The sequence below is a fragment of the Phocoena sinus genome, chromosome 15 (genome assembly GCF_008692025.1).
Source record: "Phocoena sinus isolate mPhoSin1 chromosome 15, mPhoSin1.pri, whole genome shotgun sequence".
Taxonomy (NCBI): domain Eukaryota; kingdom Metazoa; phylum Chordata; class Mammalia; order Artiodactyla; family Phocoenidae; genus Phocoena; species Phocoena sinus.
This window is the reverse complement of record NC_045777.1, coordinates 55,582,881-55,596,103: the sequence shown is the minus strand read 5'-3', so window position 1 is coordinate 55,596,103 and position 13,223 is coordinate 55,582,881. Positions and strand designations below refer to the sequence as shown.

At 43.0% G+C, this 13,223-nt stretch overlaps 1 protein-coding gene across 4 annotated transcripts in view; it reads right to left on the bottom strand.

The window, feature by feature from the left end:
- RBFOX1 (RNA binding fox-1 homolog 1) overlaps positions 1-13,223 on the bottom strand; it is a 2,234,275-nt gene that overhangs the window by 618,205 nt on the left and 1,602,847 nt on the right. For all 4 annotated transcript variants that reach the window (XM_032606353.1, XM_032606358.1, XM_032606355.1 and 1 more), the window contains one exon: positions 5,839-5,880. In XM_032606353.1, coding sequence (XP_032462244.1) covers positions 5,839-5,880 — 42 coding nt within the window. The remainder of the gene's footprint in view (positions 1-5,838; positions 5,881-13,223) is intronic.

Genomic DNA, 13,223 nt, shown 5'->3' with positions numbered 1-13,223 from the left:
TTTGGCTGCTGCAGGCTTTAAGCCTGAGGCACGCTCCATTTCTGTTAAAAAGAGAGCTTAGGGCTTCCCTGGTGGCGCAGTGGTTGAGAGTCCGCCTGCCGATGCAGGGGACACGGGTTCGTGCCCCGGTCTGGGAGGATCCCACATGCCGCGGAGCGGCTGGGCCCGTGAGCCATGGCCGCTGAGCCTGCGCGTCCGGAGCCTGTCCTCCGCAACGGGAGAGGCCACAACAGTGAGAGGCCCGCGTAACGCATTAAAAAAAAAAAAAAAAAAAAAAAAAGAGAGCTTAGAAATTGGTAGAGACTTGTTAAAGACACTTTCATTTAAACTGAGAGTTTCTCATTGACATAAAAAGGATTGGGAGAGAATTGAAAAGGGAATAACTTTCTAAGTGATTCACCCTTTCCTATTGACTTGATGTTCACCACCTGCAGACTGTATCACACCGGCTAGGTGTCTTGCATTTTGGGAAACGCTGAGCTACAAGTGGGATATAGCACACCCATATTCCAGGATCCTTTGCTCAGCTCTGGTCTCCAAGTTTGGATAGTATAGTGGACATCCTTGGGGATATTTTCTTGCTGGCAATGGCTCTCTTTATCTGATTATCCAGTCCTCCCCCAATAGTTGGCCCTGGGTGACTAGGTTTATTTGTACTGCTTCCCTTAACATAGCTGATTGGACCAGAGTGAGCAACTGACCCAGGGTTGGGCCCATCAGACTCCTTTTCCAGGGAATCTGTAATCAGGATTCATTAAGTTAGTCCCTCTTCCTGCGGGAATGAATGCAGCATAAATCTTAGGGGCTGGAAAGTGCCATGTGCATAAAGAAGGCAAAGAAAAGAGAGCCTTTAAAAAGCAAAACAGAACAAGGTGGACACACAGGGATAAACAAAGAGAAAAGGTAGGAAAAAGCTGCCTGAGTTCCAACAGCTTTCAGATTCTAAGCTCTGGTCCTTGAGAGACCTGGTTGTGTGACTTTTCTGCTTAGGCTGGCCCAAATCCGTCTCTATCATTTGCTAACCAAGTGAGAGGCAGTTTTCTTCCGAAGACACCACCACGCCACCAGCTAAGGAAACTGCCCTCTGAATTATTTTTTAGTGTGTGGGTAGACCCTGGTTGTCTGTATTTTCTGGCCTGCCATTCCTAGCGGGAAGAGGGATGAGAAGCACTGGGGAGAGCGCCACATCAACGACCGAGAACGCTGCTGATGATGAGGCATACGCTTTTCTGGGAACTACTTTATGGAAGTCATTTAATCCAATCAACAATCCTCTGAGAAAGTCTCCCCATTTTGCACATAGGGGAACCCAAGCCTTGAGAGACCCAAACCTAAGCCCATAACCAGAGCTACTAGGCCACCCCTAGCCACTCCTCACACTACGGTGCCTCTTATGGTGCCCACCTGCCATGTTACTGATAAGGATTTCGGTCCACAGACCGATTCTGACACACCTGGGGGCCAAGCCTTTGCCTGCTTGGTAGTGCTCTGACAAAGTTTGTGAAACAGCCCCCAAATCCAACATCTGATAGCCACAGCACACAAGATCCCTTTGTAACAAAATATTTTATATGAATGCAAATAAAAGTGATCATTTGATCTCCTGCCCCATGACCATACAATCTTTCCAGTTGGGAGATTGATGAGGGAGACAGACAGGTACTCAGGTCATGTGATTTCTCTCTTAGTTGTTTATTTGTCCATTTGTTGGTTTCAGGTGCCGGACAGGTAAATGTTGATGGTGGGTTATGCTAACTGCACAGCTGGCACTGTTGGCAGCAACCCTGGGACAAGCTGGTAAATGCAGCCCATAGTGTCAGGAGCACTTCTAACGTACAGATTTCATGGTGAGCTCTTGTGGACCACCTCCCCAAGGGAATCTAGCAACATTTTGAAATATAAGCTAGGAGAAGGCTTAGCCTATTCTAGACTGACAAAATTTAGGATGGAGGAATGAACAGGTTTTCCATTCTGTCGTTTGCTCATTGGCAACATGAGTAATTCCAATAGTCTTCTGAGAAGGGTGAGTCATCATTAGGAGTGACTGGCTGGTGCCCTTCTCTTGGGACGAGTGGGGGCCAGAAAGCTCATGGACGGTGGTATCTCTGGGGCTGAGCCATGTCCTAGAGTGAAGTCTTCTGTCTGCTGCTGACACCTGATGCTAAGGGAAAATTAGCAAAAATGGCATCTAGGATGGTTCCAAAGAACATATGGCAAAATACAAAGAGCATGCCAAGCTGGATAGAAAAGTCGGTTAGGATGGGGAGAGGTGATCCCTGAGAAACGAAGTGGGCAGAGAAAGCATCTATTTCAGATTCCACCAGCCAGAGTTGAGGTACTTGCTGAGGCTGTATATGTAGTTCCTGCAGTCTTATATGCGGATGAAAGGGAGCAATTAAAGGAGTTGACAGGAAACCAACACCATGAGTGACACAAAGGACCCATGTGGATTCCTTTCATGGCCGACTCTATTGGGAAACTCCACCAAAGACATTCTCCTTTTCCTCCTGTTTAAGCAAATCCTATTTTCTTGCAGTGACCATGTACCTGTCCCTGGGGATGGATCATGATTGCTGTGGCCAATAACTAAGATCCCAGGTCACTCTGGTAGTGATTGGTGTAGAGATTGGTCAATGAGATGAAAGAGAATGTCTGCAGAGAAGGCTTCTGGGAATGATTTTCCTCCAATCAAACGCAAAAGCTCTGAGAAAAATGCTCCTCTTCCCTTTCCCTCCTGATTAGCATGTTGTCTTGAGAACAAGTGATGCTTCTTCTTCCTCTTGGAAGAAGGAAAGAAAGGCCAAGACAGGCACAAAGATTCCAAACCACTGCCTGATGCCCCAAACCCACTGAATCAACCCTGAAACTAGGAGGTGATCAAATATTTTTAGCTTTTAAATAATGCTTAGCTTTCCTATAACTTGTAGACAGTAACATTCTAACTGAAAAAAAAAAACTGATATAATTTTCAAAGTGTTTCTCAGGGTGTGTTCTGCATCCCCAAACGTTCTGTGATCAAATGAGTTTGCAAAAAATTGTGTATTACTGCCATCTCTCTGTTTTTCACTTTTGTGTATTAAAGGCTCTGAGAAGTACTGCAATTAAATAAGTTTGACTTTCTTTAACATTGCATTTCCTAAAATGAACTAGGCAGAGAATATTTTTAAGACTTTGTAATATCTTTTAGAATAAGTACCTCACAGAGTCCATTTTGGAAAAATTAATTTAGAATTTGTGAGAAAAAGAAGGAGAGTAGAGGAGAGGGTTTTGGATGCGCCAAGCCCTACACGTGTCCACACGCTTTTATAACATGGATGAGCAGCTCTTTCTGCATTATCTGCTGTTTCCAGGAGGCCAAGAAACAGGGGTACATTGTATAGCCATCCACTTGTCTCCCTGAAATCTGACAACGTAACAGAATGTGAGGGAATATAAACTTGGCAACATGGTCGTGGTCCAATCATCCTGGAGAACAAATCTGGAAATGCAGTCTGCTGTATTTAAAACATGTTTTAAGAAGTGTGGCTGGCAGGCGGACACTCTTCCACGATGTTGGTAAGTAAACAGCTATCTATTTTTCTCCCACTGTCTCTTTTTCTAAGAAAAAAAAAAATAGTGCATTTCATTGAAATAGCCAGGTATTTCAGATGAGAACCGGGTTTCTTTGGGAACCCCCAAAAACTATGTCTCCCTAAAAAAAAAAAAAAAGCCATCACCTTCATCAAGGAAGTTTTCTTTTCAGGTAGTAGGAGGGCAGAGAATAAACACAAGACAGGAATAAAAGGAGGGGAGGGACCGGGTAGGGAGGAAAAGAAAGAGAAAGAAAACAGAAAAGGAGAAGATGGTGAAAATATCCATAGGTGAGACACAGCTGTCAAAGATAAGCCAGAGTCTAATAATGTTAGGTGTCTCCCAGGAGGGAACTGGATGCCTAAGATTCAAATAGGAAGGGGAATCTTCACTGCATTCCCCTGGGCATCATTTAAATTTCGAACCACATAAATGTGTATTCCATCGATTGAAATGTATCTATCGATTCAAAACATAAATTACTTTAAAATGTAAAAACAGGCTACAACAGCAACAACAAAGCTACAGTCCATATTAGGGATGGTCTTATACGGACTATTGAAGCCCCACGTTAAACTATATGACCCATCGTATCAAATCACAGCTTGAATTTACTTAACAGAGTTGGGGGGGGGGGTCCATTCTCGTTCCTAAACCATACCGCTGTTGACAATGTCCCCATCAGTGTGAAATAATAAACCCCTCAGACTGCACACAAGCACTTCATTACCTCCCGTGTCCTTAATTTGCCAGGCAAGTCTCATTTGCCGAAGAGATTTCAATTTTATCTTAATTCTGAGGAATGTATTAGGGCCTTCTGGAGACAAGCAGCACACATTCCTCTTTACCTAGCTCTGACCTAGTTCTGGCCACATCGTCCCCATCCAAACAGGAAGAGAAATCTGAAGTTGCAATACATTATTTACTAGGATGAACCAGTAATTCAGACCAAGGGAAAAGCAATAAGAGACCTCAGGAAAGCTTAAAATATCTTGAAGGCTATTTCATGAAGGAGTCACAACTAATGCAGGCACAGGTACTTAGGAGTGAAGCGGGGAGAGATGAGAGAGGGCCGTGCTGGGATACCACATACAGTACACATGCATAAAAGAAGAAGGAAGCCTCAACCCACTAGTTCTCGGTTCGCACAACTAGATTTTGTTGTTTGTTTTACATAAGGATTTAACACACCTGATGTCAAAAGCCATTGGAAAATGGAAATAATCTGCAAATCACTGTCATCTCGAAACTGGCATGAAAGCTCTGAAAAGTTTGCATAAATGATATTAGAAACGTTTAATAAACTATGCGGATGTATTAAATCTCCTTGAGCACAAGGGTCCCTCAACCCCAAACCTGACTGTTATGATTTTAAAAGTAGCAGAATCCTTTAGTTTTTTATAACAACATGGAGACACGACTATAAGGCACCCTGTCCGGTAAAAATTGCCAATTTCCATCAGTGACATTAAAGGCAGGCCAGTTATGACTTCACATTTATCCATCCAAAACATGATGCTTTTTAAAAAAAATACAAATGGCGGCGGCGGCAGGGAGGCAATCCAGATATTTCTTAAAATACCATATCCATGACAAGAAGGATCTCAACCAACCGTGACACCTTCACAGCAGAATGAAGCCACCAAGCTGCAGTTATAAGCAAACGGTTCTCTCCTCATCTAGGCAACACTGTTTACATCTAACGTACTTCAGCACTGAGAGAGTTTTGTTTTTAGGAAGGTAAATAACACGTGAGGTTTAAAATTCTGTCTCCTTCCCCTAGATACACAAACGCCACTAAAACTAAGAGGTCTGTGAAGGACTCAAATTTTCCTAGAAAATGCCCTTGACTTACTAGTGGATCACCCAACCCAGTTAACAGCAAGAGAGCACTTGAGCCACTCAGCAAAGAGACTGGTACTCACATTAAAAAAGCAGCAAGGCATCCTTCTCACCTTTGTTATTACTTAGACCTCGTGTCGTACATAAAAAGAGTACAATGATGTCAAACAAATTCCAGAAGAGAAGTATTTATTGCTGAATCTAAATCAAAAAATCCATATCTACTATAATGGCACTTCAAAAGAAAATATACTGTATTTACCAGCTCAATCAATACTAAATTAGCTGGGATAAATATTTTCAACTCAACCAGTCTTAAGATGAAGCCCGCTATTTAGAACCCTGCGTCTGGGGAGAGACAGGGAAATTTTTGCTTATCACACAGAAATGAGAACCAGGAAGTATTTTACAAGCAGACACACCTACCCTTAGCTGCTCTCTTTCACAATTCATCTGTTGTCTTGAAACCTACAAAGAAAAGAAAAAGAGGTGGGGGAAGTCAGAAGGTTCTGCATGAAAACAGCATGAAAGAAGATGGAAAATTACTTCTAATCACTTGGCTCAAAGCAGACCCAGAACGAATTAATTATGTATTTAATTTTTTCTTTAGGTCCAAACAGCCTCCGCTTCTCTTGGAGTTTCAACTGTGTGATCTAGAAACAACTAAGATGAGCCAGAGTCTGGAAGGTGAGTGAGGAGAGGGATGCAGTAGAGGGCGTGGGAGGTAAAAGCTGCCCAGGGGGAAGGCTTCCCTCTTGCCCTGTCTAACAGGTGCAGGCATTCTTCCCAGAAGGCCCACTCAAAATAGTTAAGAATAAGCACTGGACGTTACACAGCATCTTCGCCGATGCTGGCGTCCAACAGTATCACCTACACGCCTTGGCAAATGCGTTGCATTGTATGGTCCAGTTCTAATCAGATAGCAGTATGTCTCCATAGGACTGTGCTGGGGAGAATTCTCAGGTCAGTGCTTATATCACAGAAAGAAACTCTGATCAAGTTGTGATATCTCCCACAAGCTCAAAAAGAAAAATAGATTAGTGATACTTATGCCATGCATTGATTATCCTTGCCCTATCAAAATGTGCTTCTTAAAATCAAGGATGAGTCTTTAGAATGACCATATAATTTACTGTCCGAACAGGAAAAAAAAATACGTGAGTTAAAGGAGTGGGTGGGATAGTAGGAATGATTACACCGGGCACAGCAGATGCAAAGTGGGAGTGACAAGGCAAACTGGGACCTGTGGTCACTCTACCTCCACGAGGACTAGCTGACTCCACCTTCAACTCAAACAGCTAAGCCAAAATGAAATTTAGGTCTGCATTCACAACTTATTCTGTGTATTTCTAGCATTTTTTTCACCAATGAGGTAACCCCTGACTCCTAGCACCTGACAATATATTGCGAGTTTTTGAAACTTACACTAAAGGAGAAGGCTGAGGAACTGACTTTTGATGTATATTTTATGTATTTTATACTGAAGGTTTCTTTTTTACTTTCTCTAAAACAAAAATAGGTACCATTATTTAGGATACAACGGAGCCCCAAATCTATAAATCAGTGCTTTGCTGTGCCCTTTAATCCAGAAATATCACCTCTAAGAATAGCTCTTAAGAAAAGAAACAGAGTTAAACACAAACGTTTATTTATGTGTCAATTAACTGCAGCATTATTTATTTAAAAACTATAAATATTACAATGTATAATAATAAAAAAATTAGAATTATAGTACATTGATTGGATGGCAAAATGTGCAGCATTCAGAACCATTGTCTTGAAAAACAGAAATGGGAAATGCTTAAAAGGCACTATTTAGTCTCTAATAAAAGTAACTACAAAAGTGCACAAATGTTATGATTCTGATTTTGTGTTAAAAATACAGTGAAATTGGGACTTCCCTGGTGGCGCAGTGGTTGAGACTCTGCCTGCTAATGCAGGAGACACGGGTTCGTGCCCTGGTCTGGGAAGATCCCACATGCCGTGGAGCAACTAGGCCCGTGAGCCACAACTACTGAGCCTACGCGTCTGGAGCCTGTGCTCCGCAACAAGAGAGGCCGCGACAGTGAGAGGCCCACGCATCACGATGAAGAGTGGGCCCTGCTTGCCACAACTAGAGAAAGCCCTCGCACAGAAACGAAGACCCAGCACGGCCCAAAATAAATAAATAAATTTTAAAAAATATATACAGTGAAATTGATCATTAAAGAAAAGGAAGAAAGATAAAAGAAAAGCAAGAGGAAAGGACTGGGAGGAGATATTCCAAAATATTAAAAAGGAAATGGGTACAATTCTATATATATACAAAACACACACACACACACACACACACACACACACACTTGGAAGTGAGTTATACACTTCAAATAGGTGGCTTTATGGTATGTGAAGTGTATATGGTACGTAGAGTTTATATCTCCATAAACTGTTAAAAAAATAAAGTGGGGATGGGCTTCCGGGAAGATGGCGGAAGAAGCGGAGATCACCTTCCTCCCCACAGATACACCAGAAATACATCTACACGTGGAACAACTCCTACAGAACACCTACTGAACGCTGGCAGAACACCTCAGACCTCCCAAAAGGCAAGAAACCCCCCACCAAGTACCTGGGTAGGGCAAAAGAAAAAAGAATAAACAGAGACAAAAGGATACGGACGGGACCTGCACCAGTGGGAGGCAGCTGTGAAGGAGGAAAAGTTTCCACACACTAGGAAGCCCCTTCGCGGGCGGAGACTGCAGGTGGCAGAGGTGGGGAGCTTCGGAGCCACAGAGGAGAGCGCGGCAACAGGGGTGCGGAGGGCAAAGCGGAGAGATTCCCGCACAGAGAATCAGGGCCGACCAGCACTCACCAGGCCGAGAGGCTTGCCTGCTCACACGCCAGGGCGGGCGGGGCTGGGAGCTGAGGCTCGGGCTTCTGTCGGAGCGCAGGGAGAGGGCTGGGGTTGGCGGCATGAACACAGCCCTCAGGAGGTTGGTGAGCCACGGCTGGCCGGGAAGGAGTCCGGGAAAAGGTCTAGAGCTGCTGAAGAGGCAAGAGACTTTTTCTTCCCTCTTTGTTTCCTGGTGTGCGAGGAGAGGGGAGTAAGAGCGCTGCTTAAAAGGAGCTCCAGAGACGGGCGCAAGCCGCGGCTAAAAGCGCAGGCCCCAGAGACGGGTATGAAATGCTAACGCTGCTGCTGCCGCCACCAAGAAGCCTGTGTGCGAGCACAGGTCACTATACACACGCCGCCCTTCCGAGGAGCCTGTACAGCATGCCACTGCCGCGGTCCCGGGATTCAGGGACAAGTCCCCCGGGGGAACGCACGGCTCGCCTCGGACTGGTGCAACGTCACGCGGCGCGCCTCAGGCTGGTGCAACGTCACGCGGCGCGCCTCAGACTGGTGCAACATCACGCCGGCCTTTGCCGCCGCAGGCCAGCCCCGCACTGCGTGCCCCTCCCTCCCCGCAGCCTGAGTGAGTCAGAGCCCCCGAATCAGCGGCTCCTTTAACCCCGCCCTGTCTGAGCGAAGAACAGACGCCCTCCGGCGACCTACACGCAGAGGTGGGGCCAAATCCAAAGCTGAGCCCCTGGTAGCTGTGAGAACAAGGAGAAAGGGAAATCTCTCCCAGCAGCCTCAGAAGCAGCGGATTAAAGCTCCACAATCAACTGGATGTACCCTGCATCTGTGGAATACCTGAATATATCCCAAATTCAGGAGGTGGACTTTGAGAGCAAGATTTATGATTTTTTCCCCTTTTCTTCTTTTTGTGAGTGTTTATGTGTATGCTTCTGTGTGAGATTTTGTCTGTATAGATTTGCTTCCACCATTTGTCCTAGGGTTCTATCCGTCCGTTTTTTTTTGTTTGTTTGTTTTTAAAATTTTTTTCTTTTTCTCTTAGTAATTAGTTTTTATTTTAATAACTTTATTATTATTATTTTTTTTTTTTTTTTTTTTTTTTTTTTTTTTTTTGCGGTATGCGGGCCTCTCACAGTTGTGGCCTCTCCCGTTGCGGAGCACTGGCTCCGGACACGCAGGCTCAGCGGCCATGGCTCACGGGCCCAGCCGCTCCACGGCATGTGGGATCTTCCCAGACCGGGGCATGAACCTGTGTCCCCTGCATCGGCAGGTGGACTCTCAACCACAGCGCCACCAGGGAAGCCCACTTTATTATATTTTATATTACTTTATTTTATTGTATTTTATCTTCTTTCTTTTTTCCTTCCTTCCCTCCTTCCTTCCTTCCTCCCTCCCTCCCTCCCTCCTTTCTTTCTTTCTACTTCTACTAATTCTTTCTTTCTACTTTTTCTCCCTTTCATTCTGAGCCGTGTGGATGAAAGGCTTTTGGTGCTGCAGCCAGGAGTCAGTGCTGTGTCTCTGAGGTGGGAGAGCCAACTTCAGGACACTGGTCCACAAGAGACCTCCCAGCTCCACATAATATCAAATGGCAAAAATCTTCCAGAGATTTCCATCTCAACACCAGCACCCAGCTTCACTCAACGACCAGCAAGCTACAGTGCTGGACATCCTATGCCAAACAACTAGCAAGACAGGAACACAACCCCACCCATTAGCAGAGAGGCTGCCTAAAATCATAATAAGTCCACAAGACACCCCAAAACACACCACCAGACGTGGACCTGCCCACTAGAAAGACAAGATCCAGCCTCATCCACCAGAACACAGGCACTAGTCCTCTCCACCAGGTAGCCTACACAACCCACTGAACCAACCTTAGCCACTGGGGACAAGACACCAAAAACAATGGGAACTATGAACCTGCAGCCTGCAAAAAGGAGACCCCAAACACAGTAAGATAAGCAAAATGAGAAGACAGAAAAACACACAGCAGATGAAGGAGCAAGATAAAAACCCACCAGACCTAACAAATGAAGAGGAAATCGGCAGTCTACCTGAAAAAGAATTCAGAATAATGATAGTAAAGATGATCCAAACTCTTGGAAATAGAATGGACAAAATGCAAGAAACATTTAACCAGGACCTAGAAGAACTAAAGAGCAAACAAACAATGATGAATAACACAATAAATGAAATTAAAAATTGTCTAGAAGGGATCAATAGCAGAATAACTGAGGCAGAAGAACGGATAAGTGACCTGGAAGACAAAATAGTGGAAATAACTACTGCAGAGCAGAATAAAGAAAAAATAATGAAAAGAACTGAGGACAGTCTCAGAGACCTCTGGGACAACATTAAATGCACCAACATTCGAATTATAGGGGTTCCAGAAGAAGAGAAAAAGAAAGGGACTGAGAAAATATTTGAAGAGGTTATAGTTGAAAACTTCCCTAATATGGGAAAGGAAATAGTTAATCAAGTCCAGGAAGATCTTGGCTCTTGGTGCTGCAGCCAGGAGTCAGTGCTGTGTCTCTGAGGTGGGAGAGCCAACTTCAGGACACTGGTCCACAAGAGACCTCCCAGCTCCACATAATATCAAATGGCAAAAATCTTCCAGAGATTTCCATCTCAACACCATACAGGATAAATCCAAGGAGAAATACTCCAAGATACATATTAATCAAACTATCAAAAATTAAATACAAAGAAAACATATTAAAAGCAGCAAGGGAAAAATAACACACAAGGGAATCACCATAACGTTAACAGCTGATCTTTCAACAGAAACTCTGCAAGCCAGAAGGGACTGGCAGGACATATTTAAAGTGATGAAGGAGAAAAACCTGCAACCAAGATTACCCAGCAAGGATCTCATTCAGATTTGATGGAGAAATTAAAACCTTTACAGACAAGCAAAAGCTGAGAGAGTTCAGCACCACAAAACCAGCTTTACAACAACTGCTAAAGGAACTTCTCTAGGCAGGAAACACAAGAGAAGGAAAAGACCTACAATAACGAACCCAAAACAATTAAGAAAATGGGAATAGGAACATACATATCGATAATTACCTTAAATGTAAATGGACTAAATGCCCCCACCAAAAGACATAGATTGGCTGAATGGATACAAAAACAAGACCCGTATATTTGCTGTCTACAAGAGACCCACTTCAGACCTAGAGACACATACAGACTGAAGGTAAGGGGATGGAAAAAGATATTTCATGCAAATGGAAACCAAAAGAAAGCTGGAGTAGCAATTCTCATATCAGACAAAATAGACTTTAAAATAAAGACTATTAGAAGAGACAAAGAAGGACACTACATAATGATCAAGGGATCGATCCAAGAAGATATAACAATTATAAATATTTATGCACCCAACACAGGAGCACCTCAATACATAAGGCAAACGCTAACAGCCATAAATGGGGAAATCGACAGTAACACATTCATAGTAGGGGACGTTAACACCTCACTTTCACCAATGGACAGATCATCCAAAATGAAAATAAATAAGGAAACACAAGCTTTAAATGATACATTAAACAAGATGGACTTAATTGATATTTATAGGACATTCCATCCAAAAACAACAGAATACACATTTTTCTCAAGTGCTCATGGAACATTCTCCAGGATAGATCATATCTTGGGTCACAAATCAAGCCTTGGTAAATTTAAGAAAATTGAAATTGTATCAAGTATCTTTTCCGACCACAATGCTATGAGACTAGATAATCAATTACAGGAAAAGATCTGTAAAAAATACAAACACATGGAGGCTAAACAATACACTACTTAATAACGAAGTGACCACTGAAGAAATCACAGAGGAAATCAAAAAACACCTAGAAACAAATGACAATGGAGACACGACGACCCAAAATCTATGGGATGCAGCAAGAGCAGTTCTAAGAGGGAAGTTTAGAGCAATACAACCCTACCTTAAGAAACAGGAAACATCTCGAATAAATAACCTAACCTTGCACCTAAAGCAATTAGAGAAAGAAGAACAAAAAACCCCAAAGTTAGCAGAAGGAAAGAAATCATAAAAATCAGATCAGAAATAAATGAAAAAGAAATGAAGGAAACAATAGCAAAGATCAGTAAAACTAAAAGGTGGTTCTTTGAGAAGATAAACAAAATTGATAAACCATTAGCCAGACTCATCAAGAAAAAAAGGGAGAAGACTCAAATCAATAGAATTAGAAATGAAAAAGGAGAAGTAACAATTGACACTGCAGAAATACAAAAGATCATGAGAGATTACTACAAGCAGCTCTATGCCAATAAAATGGACAACCTGGAAGAAATGGACAAACTCTTAGAAATGCACAACCTGCCCAGACTGAATCAGGAAGAAATAGAAAATATGAACAGACCAATCACAAGCACTGAAATTGAGACTGTGATGAAAAATCTTCCAACAAACAAAAGCCCAGGACCAGATGGCTTCACAGGTGAATTCTATCAAACATTTAGAGAAGAGCTAACACTATCCTTCTCAAACTCTTCCAAAATATAGCAAAGGGAGGAACACTCCCAAACTCATTCTACAAGGCCACCATCACCCTGATACCAAAACCAGACAAGGATGTCACAAAGAAAGAAAACTACAGGCCAATATCACTGATGAACATAGATGCAAAAATCCTCAACAAAATACTAGCAAACAGAATCCAACAGCACATTAAAAGGATCGTACACCATGATCAAATGGGGTTTATTCCAGGAATGCAAGGATTCTGCAATATACGCAAATCAATCAACGTGATACACCATATTAACAAATTGAAGGAGAAAAACCATATGATCATCTCAATAGATGCAGAGAAAGCTTTTGACAAAATTCAACACCCATTTATAATGAAAACCCTGCAGAAAGTAGGCATAGAGGGAACTTTCCTGAACATAATAAAGGCCATATGTGACAAACCCACAGCCAACATCGTCCTCAATGGTGAAAAAC